Consider the following 19,571-nt stretch of genomic DNA (forward strand, 5'->3'; position numbering starts at 1 on the left):
ATGACAGCAACATCATAGTCACTGACAAAACACCAGAACTATTATTATAAAAAACAAATGAAACCATCAAGGATGTTTACATTTGGACAGTATGTAATAAATTTTAATTGAACATGAAGAAACACCGAATAAATAAATAATCGCAACAACTGCCATGAGAAGATTTATTGATCTCTTACTGGATCACAATTAGTTTCACAACTGTAAAGTCACATCCTCACATGACAAACAGTTCACCTAAAGAAGTTGCAAAAACCCATTTATTAACCTACATAGGCTAAACTATATGATAAAAATTTTTAATTACATTATAAATAACAAAAGAAAGACCATGAACCTTTTTAGTCATGGAACCCGTCCCTCAATAAAACATACATGTCCCCTACTCTCATGCAGACCATAGCACAAAAAGGCAGCTGTCAGAAAACTTGACAGTGGGCTATACATGATGTGCAACCTAGAAGAAACAGGGATACCAAGAACCCAATTAAATTATAAAAGAACCCCAATGATAAATAATGATACCCATGGGAAACTGAAAACCCGTTCTAAGAACCCTCAAAAATAATCTTTTTGTGCAAGTGTGACAGGACAGTATTTCTGTGTTTTACTCCTGAGTTGTCAGTACATTATATGCTGTGGGCTGGGCCAGTCCACACACATCCTCTCACCAATGCTTGTGCAAAAACTATTTATGTTTAGGGGTTCTTGGAATGGGTCTTCAATTTCCTGTGGGTATCATTATTTACCACCAGATTCTTTTATAATTTGATTGGGTTCTTAGTATCTCTGTTTGTTCTAGGCTGCACCTGACATGTAGTCCACTGTCAAGTTTTTTGACAGTTGTCTTTTTACACTATGACCATCATGAGGATAGGGGATATCTACGTTTTATCAAGGGACACTTCCCATGTCTAAAAAGGTTTGTGGTCTTTCTTTTGTTGCAGTTATTTATTTATGCAAATGGATTTCTAGGGCTATGACTGCCTCACTCGCCATGAGATTTATAAAGAAAACAAACCATATTCACTTCCGCATTAAGAGGGTAAATAACTCTGTTGCATTAAGCGTAGATGTTAATCTATGGATTGAGTAAGAAACAAAGTTTTTAGGGATGAATACTAATTGTCAATTAAAATACAATGAACACATAAACATGTTGGCAAAAAGAATGCCACCATGTTTTGCTCTTAGGGTTTTATTTTCAATATGCCAATGTCTTGTGCTGACATACTATTACTAGGTACACTCAGTTCTTAGCTGTGGGTTTCTCTTCTTGGGATTGAAGGCGCAAAGCACGAATGCAATTTTTAAACTGCATAAAAAGGCCATAAGAATAACCAGAAGTGGTAGTCCAGATCACAGTAAAGAACTGTTTTAAAAAATGAGTATCCTTACACCTACCCATCTGGTATGCATGTCATGGAAAACATTAGTCAGTATTTCACTAACAGTTCTATACATAATCATGGAACAAGAACTAGTTTTACTTATATTCATCCAGGAAAAATAAATTTAAAACAATATTTTCTATGAGGGACTAAATTGTAACAACAGTCTGGCCAAAGAATTAAAAGAGATTACAAACATACCTCTGTTTAAAAAGACAGCTAAAACATTCTTCAAACATTCTTCATATACATAATGCATACAACATAATTAAAAATTACTTGGAGCTCTCAAAGTAGTGATTGTTTGGCTGGTTGTCAGAGTTAGAGGGATCAAAATGTGAGGTCATCAGTCCCTTCATCCTATATGTAGCGAACCATGAATAACCCTCAAAAGAAGGATACAAAAGGCAAATCCTGGGAAGCCCAATTGTAAGCAAGATATAATAAGACAGAGACAAAATCAAGGAGAAGTAGGAAGGGACTGAGAGGAGGTAAGATGGGTGAGCCATTCCACCCAGAATGCGATTGCCTTTCGAATGGCATCCTGCAGTCAGCATTCAGCAACGGCCACAGCAGAAGAGGTATAGTAAAAGCAAAAATTGTTGGCATACGAGGAGGGTGATACTGGAGACCCCACAGCTGCTGCTGGACCATTGATGGCCACTAAAGGAAGAGGGACACTCAATACAGAGCCCTGCGGGACCCCCTTCTCTTGGATACAGGTACTGTGGGAAGCACCAACTTGAATGCAGAAAGTATGGTGCGACAAGAAGTTCTGGACACAATTTGGAATTGAGCCCCAGAGACCAAACTCATATAAAGTAGTGAGGATATGGTGTCACCATGTGATGTCATAAGCCTTTTGTAGGTCGAAAAAGACAGCAATAAGTTGTTGACATCAGTCAAAAGCTGTCCAGATGGCAGACTCCAAACAAACCAAATCATTGTCACTGGAATGGTCTTGGCAAAAACGGCCCTGGCATGAGCCAGAAGTCCCAGAGACTCAAGGAGCCAGCACAGCAGCTCACCGAATAAAGGGGATTGCTAAGTCGGCTGCCAATAGAATGACTGCTGTTGCATTCTGGACAGCCTCGTCAATACCTCTACTTTGCGGGGAGCTCAGAACAACACTGGTGGCGGAAGCATCCCAGTTGGCATTGTGGAGAGCCCATCTAGGCAGGCACCCAGACGAGTGATGCTGAGAGATGGACAGAAAGATAGGAAGTGGTTGCTACCAAACAGGTCATCGTGGAGCCCCCAGTGGACAGCTGGGAGGAGACAAGGGCTTCAAGTAGAACGAGCAATGGCCATGTAAGCTCCCTGTGCCACACAGAAGTGTCTGGAGACAGAGGTCGAGATCTGCCAGCAAGTTTCGATGCCTTTACCGTGGCCAGTGTTGTGGTTCCACCCACAAAGGATTATGGGCATTGAAGTCACCCAAGTTGGGGAACGGGGGGGTGGGGTGGGGGGGTGGGGGGGGGGGGGGGGGGGAGCTAAGAAACCAATGCAGACAATACGTCCTGAGGCATTCCACCATCAAGAGGGAGATAAATATTACAGATGGTAAAATCCTGAAATGCCCTTACCAGAACAGCCACAGCATCCAAAGTTGTATCAAGAGGCACAAGTTTGCTATTTACAGATTTCAGAACGTACATGCAAACTCCACCTGACACAATATAATAATCAGCACAATTCTTAAAATACCCCCCACTGACCATGAGGGGTAGGGGTCCATGTTACTGAAAAACTAGTTTCGTGTAGGGCAATAAAGAAAGCAGGGGAGGAACTTAAGGGATGTCATAGCTCAGCCACTACAACTCCACTGGAGAATTATGCTGTCAGTATAATGTGAGGGTGTGAAGGGACCAAGGAGGCAGTTTATGTCCCAGTCACACCTGCTGCCACTGGTTGGGAAAGTATGGTGTCAAGACACGTAGAATATGACACACATTGTGTGGTGTGATATGAAGCCTCAGGGGCCACCAGGATCGCTGCTGCGGCCATAGACGCTGTATATGTGGGAGGTGGCTTGGGTGCCACCAGAATTTCCTTCATCTTGGAAAACTTTTTATCTTTCTTTTCTTTATAGAGTTTGGATGACTGAGAGGGCTTCCCTGAATTAGTTTCAGCGACTGAAGAAGACCATGAAATTCTATGACCAGCAGCCTGTACCTCCTTCAGCCACTGGCTGGTATACAGTTGCGGACTGGCAGTAACCTTGGAGGGAAGAATCCCAAGAGACCCCTTCCAGGTGTGAGAAGCCAGATGAGAGTGACTCATTTCCAGCTGGGAGATGGGGATCAGTGTCCCTGGTTGGTGGCGAGCCATTGCTCCGAAAATGGGGGTGAGGGAAGCAGCAGGAGGGGAGCCTGCAACCATCATGAGAGCAGGTATGGTCAAGCAGGCATGAGGGCTCACCGTAGAACGCATAATGGAGGAGAGTACCGTCAGCAGAAAGGGCGACGTCATCATTACTGTAGCATATGACGTTGTCATGCATGCAGGATGTAGATGTTCATACGTTTTCTTGGTCTCTTGGTTTGTTAGTCTTATATTCTTGTATTTTTTTCTCTCTCTGAAAGACAGTGCTGTCTGGTGAGCAAGGAGGATGGTGCTCTCCACCACTGACACAGACAGGGGGAAGGAGCACACAGAATGTTCACATGCAATGGTCATCCACAATCCCTACAGACTGAGCTAGTGTCACAATGCAAAGACATGTGCCCAAAGTTCATCTTTTTGAAGTACAACATATGGGAGGAACATACAATTTCACATCACATCAGTATACCATCACCTTGACCTTTTCAGATAACAAATTGCCCTCAAAGGCCAAGATGAAGGCCCCAAGGGGTTATTTCTCTGCTTGTCACTTAGCTTGAAATTAATCCAATGACATAACCATGAAAGGAAACATTTGGGGTCATACATCTCTGCGTTGAATGAGTTCATTCCTTCTGAAGAGATCATGTGACCACCAGCAGAAGAAAGCTTCATCTGCTTCATATACAAGCCATCCACAATGGTGCCAACCCACTCCGAACAGAGGCTCTCCGATGGGCTCCAACTAACTTCAGCAATGGCTACCTGGCCAATAATCCATTGCTCGGAGTCCTTACACCCATGCCATGACGGGCACATACTCCTTGGCATACATGGGGAGGTATCAGCTGAGGCACCAACAGTGTGATCCCTGCATGGCCAGGGGGCTATTACAGTGCAGGTGCTTGACAATCCCACCCCCCCCCCCCCCCCCCCCGCCCACTCCACGTCTCCACAATGGAATGGCTGCTGTGCTGGGCTTGGGGTATATTACCTTTGTGGAAAGGAAGGGTGCTAAGGTGGGAAGGCACAAAGGTGGAACAGACACCATATTTGGCAACCTTCCCTGCACGATCTGCACTTCTGAAAAATTTGGGAATGGGAGTGAGATAAGCCATTGCAAATGTGAAATGCTGGTACATTAATAACCTGTGTAACCGCCAGAATGTTGAATGCAAGCATGCAAATGCATGCACTGTGTTGTACAGGTGCTGGACGTCAAGTTTGTGGGATGGAGATCCATGCCTGTGGTACTTGGTCGGTCAATACGGCAACGGTTCATGTTGCTTGTGGACAACGCTCGATTAGAGACAGATCTGGTGATCGAGCAGGCCAAGGCAATATGTTGATACACTTACAGCATGTTGAGTTACAACAGCGGTATGTGAGTGAGTGTTATCCTGTTGGAAAACATCCTCTGGAATACTGTTCACGAATAAGAACACAACAGGTCAAATCGCCAGATTGATGTACAGATTTGCAGTCAGGATGCTTGGCATAAGCATGAGAGTGCTCCTGCTGTCATACAAAATTGCATCCCAGACCATAAATCCAGATGTAGGTTCAGTGTGTCTAGCACGCACACACATTGGTTATAGGCCCTCAACTGGCCTCCTCCTAACCAACACACGGTCATCACTTGCACCGAGGCCGAACCAGCTTTCATCAGAAAACACAACAGGCCTCCACCCTGCCCTCCAATGAGCTCTCACTTGACACCACTGAAGTTGCAAAAGGTGGTGGTTTGGGGTCAGTGGAACGCATGCTACAGGACGCCTGGTTCGGAACTGTCCTTCAAGTAGCCCATTTGTAACAGTTCACTATGTTGCTGTGATGCCAGCTGCTGCTCAAATTGCTGCTGCAGATACAGTATGATGTGCCACAGCTATACACCAAACATGATGGTCTACCTTCTCAGTAGTGCCACGTGGCCATCCGGAGCTTCATCTTCTTACGACTGTACATTCCTGTGACCACTGCTGCCACAAATCAGGTACAGTGGCTACATTCCTGCCAAGTGTTTATGCAATATCGCAGAAGGAACATCCAGCTTGTCATAGCCCCATTACACAACCTCATTCAAACTCAGTGAGATATTGATAATGGTGTCTCTGTCACCTGAAAATCATTCTTGACTACCATCATCTCACCACATATAATCTCAAAGGTAACTAATGTTCAGCACTATTACAATGTGAACAAGTATTTAAAGCAAATCCTGACTTGCATTCTCATTGTGGCACTACCAGTGCCACTTTTATGTGACTGGTGTAAAATTGGAATACATGTCATCTTTCAGATGTAAAAAACACACCTACTAACTTTTGTTTACATCACAGACTACTACTCCTTGGTGTTGCAATTTTTTTCTGTCAGTGTATATTAATGAAATAAATAAATTGTACTCAATGTATCCAGTCTTATGAAATTACACCTGTAAGTAATTACATGGTCCAATGTATCAGTCAATTAACTTTCAACTGTATTTTACATCTGTATTAAGCTGATATGTCTGATGTCATTGTGAAAATTATGTCAAAGTGAATAAACAATTATCAGTCATCATAATCATAATCACCATCAGCATCATCATCATCAGCAGCAGCAGCAGCAGGAGCTGCTGCCGCCGACACTGCCACCAGAAGTCACAGCAAAGTATAACACACAGAAAAGAAATTCCGTGAGGGACATTTCTTGCCCTTAGTTTCATTTCTGAGTACTTTTCCTGAAAGTACATTGTGAAGGTTTCCTACTATTAAATTTAATCAGTGGTTTTCTCAGAACAAATGACATCAAAATTTTTCCTTTACACGTAACTTAATACGACTACAACACTTATCATTACCTGCCCCTTTCTAAGAAAATAATCTTTCCTCAACATCATTCCAATTTTCAACCATCTTCCAGCAATTCTCCCTTCCTCCATTATAGGCTGTCAACAAAATAACTGTACTGGACTGTACACTCATTAATTACACTCAATAATAATGATTCTTAATTAACTACTGACCACTTACTGCTGAATACGTTTAGTGATTAAATATACAATTGACAACAAGCCTATTTTTACAGAGTAAGCCTTAAAATTTAATGTTACTTCACTCTCAACATTTTTAAAAATGAATATCAACTTTGTATAGGCCTTTTCCCAAAAGTTCTTTTACCTTGTAGCATGAGAGTTCCAATACTCATCACAAATTTTAACTCCAAGGACCAAACAGATTTTGGAAGTTTATTAATAAATTTTAAACTTGTTATTTTGTGTGACTTCCCAGTCTTTGCCAATAAGTTTCTTAGAATAAACAAACTCCATCTTAACAGGCCTTGTAGATCCAATGGTACTGACCGACTGCCGTGTCACCCTCAACCTATGACGATCACTGGATGAGCATACAGAGGGACATGTAATCAGTTTTTGTGAATGGAGCTGCTACATCACAATCAAGTAGTTCTCCAATGAGCCTCACAAGGGGTGAGTGCACCCTGCTTGCCAACAATGCTCAGCAGACCCGGATGGTCACCCATCCAAGTGCCAGCTTAGCTAAACAACACTTAACTTCAGTGACCTGACAGGAACTGGTGTTTTCACTGCAGCAAAGCCGTTGGCTCTCTTTGAAGTATGGGAGTCCAATATTCCTTTTCTTGTTGTGATGCTGTGCATCCTCTCTAGTGTCAAATTCACTTACATTGCTTTTGACACTGACGTAAACAATGTTGTATAGTTATATAGGGATATGATGGTCAGTATCAACTTGAGAAAGAGAATTTCACTGCTCTAACAGAAATGTCCACATATCACTATAAAACAGGGGGCGAGAAACTAGAAAAGTGTGGTGTTGTCCAAAGAATGGCAAAGTTGGTACCTCGCAATGGAACCACATCACAGTTGTTGCCAGAAGCAACAACATATGAGAGATGTCAGAGTAGATATTCCCTCAAACATTCCATATGCCACTGCTGTGGAATGCTTGCTTACTCAGCCCACTCTGCTCTCACTGCCAAAGACAAAAGTATTACCTCACTACAGCCAGCAATGCGAGAGTTGTATTGGACAGAACAGTGTAGCAAAGTTTACAGTATTATCTTGTACTGTGTCTCAAGTGATATGATGGTGTTCAGTGGTAGTAACAAATGGATCATTCCGCATCAACTCACCTAGGCCTCCTTGGTCGACCATCACATATTTCAGTGAAATTTTATGTCAACATTCACATATGTCCCCAATGAAGATTGCTATAGTTTAATGTTCATCAAAGCAATACTGGCTGAGATATAGTAACTTGTTTGATTTTTGTAGTGATTTTGCGCAGAGTGAGTGTGAATTTCTGGCAACTTTGAGCTGTTTTGAAAGAGATGAAATCTGTCCATACTGTACAACTTTATGCATTCTCTTAACAATAATACTGAAAAGAGTTTTACAAGACAGATTCAGCCAGAAAATTACTGGCACAATTACCCAAAACAATTTCAAAGTTTGGCTTCTTATATTTCAGGGACTAAAGGTACAACAAATGTGAAATTTGGCATGTAGTAACGTAAGATCACAAGGCTCTCAAATATCAAGTTCTATTTATGTAGCACTTTCCAATAGTGAATAAATTAAGTGCAAACTGAAGAGTTTATTTTAAAAAAGTAAAAAATGAGGACTTTTGGCTGGATTTTTACAAAAAAAATCTTTCCAAACTGGACTCATTAGAAATACCATGGTCTTTTTGGCTGGATTTTTACAAAAAAATCTTTCCAAACTGGGCTCATTAGAAATACCATTGTTTTAACAGTAAAAAATGGTGTGCCTGATTAGCCAACACAGGCTAATAAAGCTACGTAATTTGAATTAAAGTTAGGTGCGAAAATCGTAGCAGGAAAAAAATGTTAACTTCTGATTCTTATATCTTGTACAGTAAAAGCATGCTGAACGTGAAAGTTAATATGCAATAGTTGGGTAGCAAAAGGCTGTGGAATACAAAATTTCATGTGTGTTTGCGGCAATAGGATTGTTCTACAATCAGCTTCGACTGCTGGTTCTCTAAACTTTCTCGGTAGTGTTCTTAAAAATGAATGTCTTCTTCCCTCCAGGGTTTCCCACATGAGCTCCTGAAGCATATCCTCAACAGTTGCATGCTGATCAAACCTATCAGTAACAAATCTAGCAGCTCGCTTCTGAATTGCTTCAATGTCTTCTTTCAATCCAAACACTCGAGTGGTATTCAAGAATAGGTCACACTAGCATACTATATGTGGTCTCATTTACAGATGAACTACTCTAATCTCCGTCCGAACAGGTCTTGGAAGACCCAATGGTACTGAGCGACCACCGTGTCATTCTCAGCCTATAGATGTCACTGGATGTGGATATGGAGGGGTGTGAGGTCAGCAGACTGTTCTCCCAGCCTTTGTCAGTTTTCATGACTGGAGCTGCTACTTCTCAGTCAAGTAACTCCTCAATTTGTCTCACAAGGGCTGAGTACACCCACTTGCCAACAGTGCTCAGCAGACCAGACAGTTGCCCGTCCAAGTGCTAGCCAAGTCTGACGGCGTTTAACTTCGGTGATCTGACGGAACCAGTGTTACCACTGTGACAAGGCCATTGACACAGATGAACTACACCTTCCTAAAATTCTCCCAATAAACCAAAGTTGACCATCTGCCTTCCCTACCACAATCCCCACATGCTTGTTCCATTTCATATCATTTTGCAACGTTACACCCAGATATTTAAATGGCATGACTGTGCCAAGCAGGACACTACTAATGCTGTAGCCAAACATTACGAGTTTGTTTTTCCTACTCGTCTATATTAACATACATTTTTCTACATTAAGAGCCAGCTGCCATTCATCACATCAACCTCAAAGGGAACTCCTGAAGTTACCCCTGTCGCTGATGAACACTTGCCATTGAGGACAACATACTGGGATCTATTACTTAAGAAGTCTTCAACCCAGTCGCATAGCTGGGAGCCTATACGGTATGCACGATCCTTCATTAAGAGTCTGTAGTGGGGCACCATGTTGAATGCCTTTTGGGAATCTATAAATATGGAATCTGCCTGTTGCCCTTCATCCATAGTTCGCAGTATAACATGTGAGAAAAGAGCAAGCTGGTTTTCACACAAGCAATGCTTTCTGAAGCTGTGCTGATTCATGGACATGAGCTTTTAGGTCTTTAGGAAATTTGTTATATTCAAACTCGGAATATGCTCTAGAATTTTGCAGCAAACCGATGTTAAGGAGTTTGGTCTGTAATTTTGTGGGCCCATTCTTTTACCCTTCTTATTTACAGGAGCCACCTGCACTTTTTTCCAGTCACTTGGCACTTTGCACAGGTCAAGAGATTTGTGATAAATGCAAACTACGTAAGAGGCCAATGGCGTAAAGTACTCTTTGTAAAACCGAATTGGGATTCCATCTGGACTTGGCAACTTAGTTGTTTTCAACTTTTGTGGTTGTTTCTCTTTCTTATTACTATGCCTTCCATACAGGACTCAGTCACACAATGGTACATTTGTACAATTCTCCTGCATGAACAATTTCTTAAACGTGGAATTTGAAACTTTAGCCTTCCTTTTGCTATCTCCTTTGATAATTTTTTGGAAGTGACAACATTCAAGTGGAAAGTACTCATTCCACATGGCTTAGTACCACACAGGTCTAATGCGATGTATCTTTTATTTTTCAGCGCACCTACCGAGTTCAAGAAGAAGTCATTCACTTTTGGATCCATGACAATGTTTTGTGCGTGGGTTTGGGAATTTTCTTGTCTGATGATGTCCCATGTAGCTTCACATTTGTTGAGTGCCTTTATGTAGGCTGTTCACCAGAACCTTTTTTCCCGGGTCTGCTAGGAAGACAAACCAATCTCAGCCAAAAAAAAACTTTCTGGTAAGCAGTATATATGCAAAATTTTAATTAAGTTTTATAAATAGTGTCATTCAGCTTTGACCTTTGTTTATAAATATTTTAAGCATTCTGAATTCTCAAACGCGAGCCAGATCATCAGTATACCATTTTAATAATTTTATTTAATGCGTGTTAATTGTCAGGCTTGTTTTCACTGAAAGTACTTGGAAGCACACTGTGATATTGTGTGTCCAAATACACATTGGCTTACACAACACCTATCTATACAACTTCTACATCTACATCTACATTTATACTGCGCAAGCCATCCAACGGTGTGTGGCGGAGGGCACTTTACGTGCCACTGTCATTACCTCCCTTTCCTGTTCCAGTCGCATATGGTTCGCGGGAAGAACGACTGTCTGAAAGCCTCCGTGCGCGCTCTAATCTCTCTAATTTTACATTCGTGATCTCCTCGGGAGGTATAAGTAGGGGGAAGCAATACATTCGATACCTCATCCAGAAACGCATCTTCTCGAAACCTGGACAGCAAGCTACACCGCGATGCAGAGCGCCTCTCTTGCAGAGTCTGCCACTTGAGTTTGTTAAACATCTCCGTAACGCTATCACGGTTACCAAATAACCCTGTGACGAAACGCGCCGCTCTTCTTTGGATCTTCTCTATCCCCTCCGTCAACCCGATCTGGTACGGATCCCACACTGATGAGCAATACTCAAGTATAGGTTGAACGAGTGTTTTGTAAGCCACCTCCTTTGTTGATGGACTACATTTTCTAAGGACTCTCCCAATGAATCTCAACCTGGTACCCGCCTTACCAACAACTAATTTTATATGATCATTCCACTTCAAATCGTTCCGCATGCATACTCCCAGATATTTTACAGAAGTAACTGCTACCAGTGTTTGTTCCGCTATCATATAATCATACAATAAAGGATCCTTCTTTCTATGTATTCGCAATACATTACATTTGTCTATGTTAAGGGTCAGTTGCCACTCCCTGCACCAAGTGCCTATCCGCTGCAGATCTTCCTGCATTTCGCTACAATTTTCTAATGCTGCAACTTCTCTGTATACTACAGCATCATCCGCGAAAAGCCGCATGGAACTTCTGACACTATCTACTATATATTGTGAAAAGCAATGGTCCCATAACACTCCCCTGTGGCACGCCAGAGGTTACTTTAACGTCTGTAGACGTCTCTCCATTGATAACAACATGCTGTGTTCTGTTTGCTAAAAACTCTTCAATCCAGCCACACAGCTGGTCTGATATTCCGTAGGCTCTTACTTTGTTTATCAGGCGACAGTGCGGAACTGTATCGAACGCCTTCCGGAAGTCAAGAAAAATAGCATCTACCTGGGAGCCTGTATCTAATATTTTCTGGGTCTCATGAACAAATAAAGCGAGTTGGGTCTCACACGATCGCTGTTTCCGGAATCCATGTTGATTCCTACATAGTAGATTCTGGGTTTCCAAAAACGACATGATACTCGAGTAAAAAACATGTTCTAAAATTCTACAACAGATCGACGTCAGAGATATAGGTCTATAGTTTTGCGCATCTGCTCGACGACCCTTCTTGAAGACTGGGACTACCTGTGCTCTTTCCCAATCATTTGGAACCTTCCGTTCCTCTAGCGACTTGCGGTACATGGCTGTTAGAAGGGGGGCAAGTTCTTTCGCATACTCTGTGTAGAATCGAATTGGTATCCCGTCAGGTCCAGTGGACTTTCCTCTTTCTTTAACAGAGGAACTGAAGCTTTCGATACCACTTTACTGACAACCAGACTGTCACCTTTCAATGTAACCTAGAAGTCAATTTATGCCACACAACTAAGATTTTGTATTCATTGGTTTTTCAACTCACAACCAAATGGATACTTTTCAACGTAACCTATACCTCAGGCTGCTTGACACCATAACCTACTTTCCAAAGAATAATACAGACATAAAACAAAATAATGTCGGTGTTCTGTTCTCTTCCCGTTTGTGCATGTATGTCACACCACAGCATAATTATGTCATAGGATGAAGCCAACATCTGGTATTGCTAGATTCAGTTGGTTCTGGCTGAACACATCTCAGATGGAGGCGGTGAAGCAAGACTTTCTAAGGCCTATATGTCATATAAAGGTAAAATTAAAGATGTTAAATATGTAAGCTTAGAAGGAAAATTCACAGATCATGCTATTCAGTCTCTAGATTGTGAAGTGATTGGTGTCTGTATGCTGTGCCCTCAAAATTGAGTTTAAAAATTTTATACTGCATACAGGAAAGCTATCTCTACAACATCTTTACTTATACAAAAGATGACAGAATTTCTGATCTCTGGCAATAGTATGAATGTGCAAGTGAAATCAAGGTTACGTTCTTTAAAGCTATTTTATGGTTACACAATATTGACTGTATTTACAATCAACTCACGAGATGAAATGCCTGTTTAGATATGATCATTTCAAATACCTGTAAACATAAAACTCCATTGGAAATAATTACGCCTATGCTACCTGAAAGTCATGACAGACCCTTGTGGCTATATGGAGTTACAAATGTGGGGATGAACCCAGATCATTGAGGTTACAGAAGGCCAAGCAATAACAAGCCTTAAAGCTAGGCCTAGGCATACTCATTGGAGTTCCCTCTTCAACCAGTATTAGCCTTCTTGCGAAGTATTTGAAAACTACCACAAATAACAAGATTCACACATGCAAAGAAAATCAGAAAATTAAATACAACAAATTGTCTATTTCTTTTCTGCATAAACTTAATATACCGCATTGACATCATTGTATTGTATTGTATGTTAACCGGAGACCTAGAAATGACAGAGAGGCTCCATCCCCGCCGCAGCCGCAGTGGTCCACAACCCCACGATGACTACTGCACTCCACTTCACCCCTCCGCCGACCCACACCAAACCCAGGGTTATTGTGCGGTTCAGGCCCCGGTGGACCCCCCCCCCCCCCCCCAGGGAACATCTCTCACACCAGACAAGTGTAACCCCTATGTTTAAATTGTAGAGTAATGGTGGTTTACGCGTATGTGGAGAACTTGTTTGCGCAGCAAACGCCGACATAGCGTAGCTGAGGCGGAATAGGGGGAACCAGCCCGCATTCGCCAAGGCAGATGGAAAACCGCCTAAAAACCATCCACAGACTGACCAGCTCACCTGACCTCGACAAAAGTCCACTGGGCGGATTCGTGCCGGGAACCAGGCGCTCCTTCTTTACTACGGAAAGCCGTGCGTTAGACCACTCGGCTAAACGGGCGGGCCATTGACATCATACTATGTAAAGTTTCGTGCTAATATTAATTATAAGTACATATATGTGAAGCTGAAATGGTATTACAGAAGGGAAATACATACTGCTAAAGAAACATCAATGACAAATTCATATTTTAGTCTAGCTACAAGTTCTGGGACATCGGCACAACAGCCTGTACGTTTTAATTGTGTTGTATCTAACTGGTGATACGCTGCTATTCCCTCCCACTTTTTATTGCAATTAGACGCAACACCATCATGTGACTTCCAGTGTTGGAAAAAGCACATGCATCTAATAGTGTTAACAAGATCAAAGGATGACAGCGTAAATCTGTCCATACCAGGTAATAACAATAAAAAAATTACTAGCAATCTTGGCAAACTTGATCCATCAATAAAAATACTACCAACAAATGCAAGGCTCTGTGGATGATTATAAAAGCTTCGTTTGACATCAATCCCCTCATCACACAGCGTCTTAACATTAATTTTGCTAGTGCAGATCACTTGTAGTGATTCGATGGCATGAGTCAGTTCACAGGACACAGAATTAAGAAATTAAAAACCGAGAGTCATAACTGTTTTGGACAGATTTATCTTCCATGAGGGCATAGTAAATGTAATAGAGAAACTTTGCAATTGAAAAACAGAAAACTTCTGGCCATTCTGACTTCATTTTAAAACAAAATTATAGAAAAAATAAGCTCTCACAAACCTACCTTATAAACTGAATACTCAAAGAAAATATAATTCCTGATTGTTTTCAGCTTACTGTAGTTCAGCCTGTGGAAAAAAAGGAGACAGAACTACCAGAGAATTATAGGTCAATTGCAGTTGTGCCAATGTCATCTGAAGTTATGTAACAATGATAGACCAATTAGGCCCTGAGTAAATATTTTGAGGCTTACCACAACCAATATGAGTTATGTAAAGTTCAATCCACATTTCAAGTAAGACAGCATATTCTACTGTCTATCTCAAGAGGATAGGAACAAAAACAGTACAGTACACGCACAATAGCTCAAGTAATAAAGTCCTTTGACAGACACACATGATAACCTCACAAATAAAGTTAAACACTATGGAATAATACAGACAAGACCGACATAGTTGAAATCTTTATTTTACAACAGAAAATAACAAAACCAGTCTTTTAAATGTCTTAAATTCATGGATCTGTATTGGGACCTTTTCCATTTACTGCTTATGTTCAGTGATTTGTCTGACTTTCTAGCTTTCAGAGAAGTAATTTATGATGGTAAAACTGCATTAATCGCCACCTGTAGAACACAAATGTCATGGAGAAAATGAATGAACTTATGATGGAGAACACATCTGAGTGGCTTCAAACAAACAGTTTAATTTTAAATATTAGAAAAACTTATGCACATAATATTTCCCCTGAAAGCTACAAGTGAAGACTGTCTTGGTAAATAATTTGTCAAACTACTGGGTATCCATCTTGTCAAGAAACTGAGTTGCAACAAAATTAACCCAAGTGATGTACCTCTTAGATAACTAAAATACTGTATTAGTGGAAAACACCTACTTTCACATAGGCAAACTATGGTATATTATAAACAAACAAACACCATCCAAACAGGCGTTGAAGGCCCAATGGTACTGACTGACCGCTGTGTCATCCTCAGCCCTTAAGCATCACCAGATGTGGACACTTTCTCCTGGCCATTGTGTTTTCGTGACTGGTGAACTACTTCTCAATTGAATAGCTCCACAAATGGCCTCACAAGTGTTACGTGCACCTTGCTTGCCAACAGCACTCAGCAGATCCAGACGGTGACCCATCCAAGTACTAGCCAAGCCTGACGGCACTTAACTTTGGTGATCTCACAGGAAAGGAAATACGGAAGCGTCCGATCCCACCCGTCTGCTTTGACCCCATGACGTCACAAATATGGCGGAAACAAAAACAATCACACACACTTTCCACAAGAAGCCTAATGACACTAACGGGACAAGCGCGGGAAATGGGGTGTTTTGGGTGGGGGGCAAACTAAATATAAACAAATTTAGACGTCTTGCGTAGCTACAACGTGTAAGTGAAGACAGCCATGCATGAATACCCACCCACCTCCCCAGGGGTCGTAACCCCTGCAACCCATAGAAGATAAAGATGCTTCAGTAGCTGATTAGTGTTTTTTGTCTTTAAAAAAAAAAAAAATCTCACGGGATAGAACGAACAGATCAGAAAGATAAATATAATAAACTAAAACAGAAATTCGAGGAAACAGATAATTAAAATAAATAATAAGTGTTTTTAAATTTAAAAAAAAAATCTCACGAGATAGAACGAACAGACCAGAAAAGTAAATAAAATAAGATAAAACAGAACTGGAGACAGCCACACTCAAACCAAACTCCGCGCCGTCATGACGTCACACACGACAACACCTTTACGTCACGGGTCAAAGCCGACGCGTTGGATCGGACGCTTCTGTCGACCCACAGGAAATTGTGTTATCACTGTGGCAGGGCTGTTGGCAACTGTGGTATATTAATGTAAGGAAAATCTGCTGCAAACATAAGAGTTTTCCTTTGGCAGAAGGACATCATGAATATGTTTTGATCTAGGTGCCACTACTGCTTACACAACATACTGACTCTTCTAAGTCTATAGGCCTGCATTCTTCAAGTCCTTATGCATAATAAGATCAGGTGGGATCAGTATGAAACTGTATCAAACTCTCACTCTCTAAATAATCCCCAGAATAGATGAATAAAAATACAAAACATCTTTCTGAAAACTAGAAAAACTTTTTTTAGGAAATTACCATACAACAAAAAGCTGCTGAGAGTTTTAAAAAATCAAATAAGTCATGTGAAGTTTGCTTGAAACAAAATGATTTCCAAGATTTTGAGAACTTTATGAATAAAAGAATATAAATTACTTTTTAAGTGTAAAATTATGGGTTTGGTCCCAATAATTCTGAATGTATGTGTACAGCAACAGTACCAAGTGTAGGCTAACTATAAACCTGTTCCATGTCTGATGAAAAGTATCTTTCTCCTACATATATTTATATAGTTCTACTACTGTCTCAAACTGTTTTCTCACACACACACACACACACACACACACACACACACACACACACACACACACTTGTGCCACATCGTTTGTGAGCTGTCTATAGACTAATAAAGGCAAATAAACAATTCTTTCGCTGAAATCATAATTACTACTTTGTTACCAAAAGAATTATAATATCACCCCACTTTTCACGCAAAGTTATACATTGTATGGAAGTACAAATGACAAGTGTACAAATTGTTAGGCTACTTCCATGAAATTACATGTTTCTGGCCAGATGCTGTATCAATACAGGTAGTAGACTATGTTGTTCCCTTCGACGCTTTGAGGAATGTCTTAAATTTTATGCTGCCAATATTGTTAGTGTCGTACAACAGCTTCATTGGATTGGGCAGTTTGGCTTGAAAAGACGAATCACCCTCTCCCTTTTATATTCGTTTAAAATTAATATTTTATACATAGCCTTTTATTGATTCAAATTACGCTGAGCCGATTAACATACTGTGCCAATAAATCCACTGAACATCAAGGTGGCAACACGGTAATATCTGCCTTAAGCACAGCACCACAATCGAATAGCTTCCTGCCCCGTACCCAATCATAACACACAGTAGAGAGAGGCACAATTTCACATCTTCTCGCTAGAGAAAAGTTACAGTTAGCCGCAGTGAATGGAAGTAGGAACCCGCCGATTCGAAGCAACAACACTAACCAAAACACAACTTAAACTTAATGATAATTCGACATGTAAACCGATATGTTAAACCTAGAACCAGAATTAAACACACGCCTAATACATGAAAAGACAATATAAAACGATTTCTCCTCCAAATACATTAAATAGCACTAGGCACTTACACATCGTAGTCTGGTCCTGATTTGGATGGATTGCAATTCGGCTTTCTTGAAACTGTATACAGAAGATCCATATTGTCCTATTCTAATTGTAGCTATTGATCACAAACACTACCGGTAACTCACACACATGTGAAACTTATTGTACATTGGGAGTAAAGAGAAGACCAATATTTAGCCCAAATATCACTTAATTGCGAAACTTAGTCATACCGAGAAGGGAATTCGTTACATGTATGTTCTATATCCCATTCTTGAAAGCTTATTTTTTCATGACATTTATAATTTCGTGTTTATATATCGTCAATACAAAACCCCAGCTCGAAACGTACCGCAAAAGTAAACAAAACACAACCACAAGTTCAGTGCACATCACAACCTCCGAAGTGTTTATGTTGTTGCTTTCGATTTATTTCCTCTCCTTGGTGCGGGAAACACAATACGTGTTACCTCTTTAGCAAACGCCTTGGAAAACCCTTTAACTAGTTCGCACATGATAACACGCAGAGTCGTCATCAATGCCAGGAGCTGAAAATGTGTTTATATGCGGTGCCGCTCATGTACCTGTGTCCTGTAGGCGTCTTAACAAATTCTCACAGCCATACGTCTATGCGATTCACCAGTAGTCCTTCAAAATCCAGGTGTTTAATTTTACTATTTGTGAGAGTCTGCTGTTGATGGGGCGGGGGGGGGGGGGGGGGGGGTGATTCATCTGCTGATCGAACAACATTCCAGTTTTGGTAAGAAAATTGCACGTCATAGTAGATCCACTCAGAAAAAAATCATTAAAACAGTAGGAATCGGCATCGAAATTTGTTTCCTCTTCTAAAGAGACTTGAAATTAGCCCTAATCGGTGTGCTGCAATAGATATAGCACATGACTCTATGCGTTCCAAAAAAGATGTCCACGATAGTCAAAGTCTGAAAGAGGTGATAACAATCTTGAGGAAGAAGCATAAATTAGAGACGCGACTGACAGAAAGACGGTTTTCTTCATTTACGCATGCGCAGTTTGCTCGAAATAGAAAGTGAACTTGGAATCTAAACAGGAATGGAAAACACGTAACCTACTACTGTGTGTGTGAGGCTGTCTCATGGCTTACCAGATAAAGAAAAAGTAGCTGCTTTCATCTAATACTTTCCCCTCTTCGGGGAAGTGTGAGGGGGAGTTTGTAGCCTTTTGGCTTTTACTCCCCTGTGTACATGTGTGTGTGATTTTTCTATATATTTTTGGTGTCTGTGATATGTGATGGATTGTTGTGAGTGTGTCTGGGACTTGCCTGAGGTAGGCGAGATGATTGGTGATATATGGGAAGGAACTGGATTAGGGATTGGTTATTGGGATTTTCTCTTCGACTTAATCGTCGAAGATCGTCATAGGGCGCTTGTGTTTATCGCGGGACATGTCATACCGACCTAGGGAGTGGATGAGTGCATTTCCGGATCTGGAAGTACCTTCATAGAAGGCCCTTGCCAGATCCTGGAAACGCTCTCTCAGGAGTGGGATTTCGGCTGCGGCGTGCAGGTCGTCTGTGGGGAATCCGAGAGGTAGACGCAGTGCCCTTCTGAGGGCGCGGTTTTGCAGCCTCTGGAGTTTGTCCAGGTGCTGCTTTGCCGCGTATCCCCAGACAGGGCACGCATACTCCATTACTGGCCGGATCAGGGCCTGGTATACATTTACTGCTACTGGGCAGGGAAGGGAGCTGGTTGTGTTCAGGATAGGGTATAGGATGGACATTCTGGCGCAGACCTTCCTGTGGACCTCGTCTATGTGGGGTTTCCACGTAAGACGAGAGTCCAAGGTTACGCCAAGGTACT

The 19,571-nt window shown here is 41.4% G+C and overlaps 1 protein-coding gene across 3 annotated transcripts in view; it reads right to left on the minus strand.

Annotated features, from left to right (window-relative positions):
- LOC124721309 (mediator of RNA polymerase II transcription subunit 16) overlaps positions 1 to 18,213 on the minus strand; it is a 295,303-nt gene extending 277,090 nt beyond the window's left edge. The window contains exon 1 of one of the 3 annotated variants that reach the window (XM_047246221.1): positions 17,757 to 18,210. In XM_047246221.1, coding sequence (XP_047102177.1) covers positions 17,757 to 17,827 — 71 coding nt within the window. In that variant the 5' untranslated portion in view covers positions 17,828 to 18,210. Of the gene's footprint in view, positions 1 to 17,756 lie in introns of all 3 variants that reach the window. The other 2 variants (XM_047246223.1, XM_047246222.1) reach the window with 2 other exon arrangements.
- Between the last annotated feature and the right edge of the window lie 1,358 nt (positions 18,214 to 19,571).

The sequence above is a fragment of the Schistocerca piceifrons genome, chromosome X (genome assembly GCF_021461385.2).
Source record: "Schistocerca piceifrons isolate TAMUIC-IGC-003096 chromosome X, iqSchPice1.1, whole genome shotgun sequence".
Classification (NCBI taxonomy): domain Eukaryota; kingdom Metazoa; phylum Arthropoda; class Insecta; order Orthoptera; family Acrididae; genus Schistocerca; species Schistocerca piceifrons.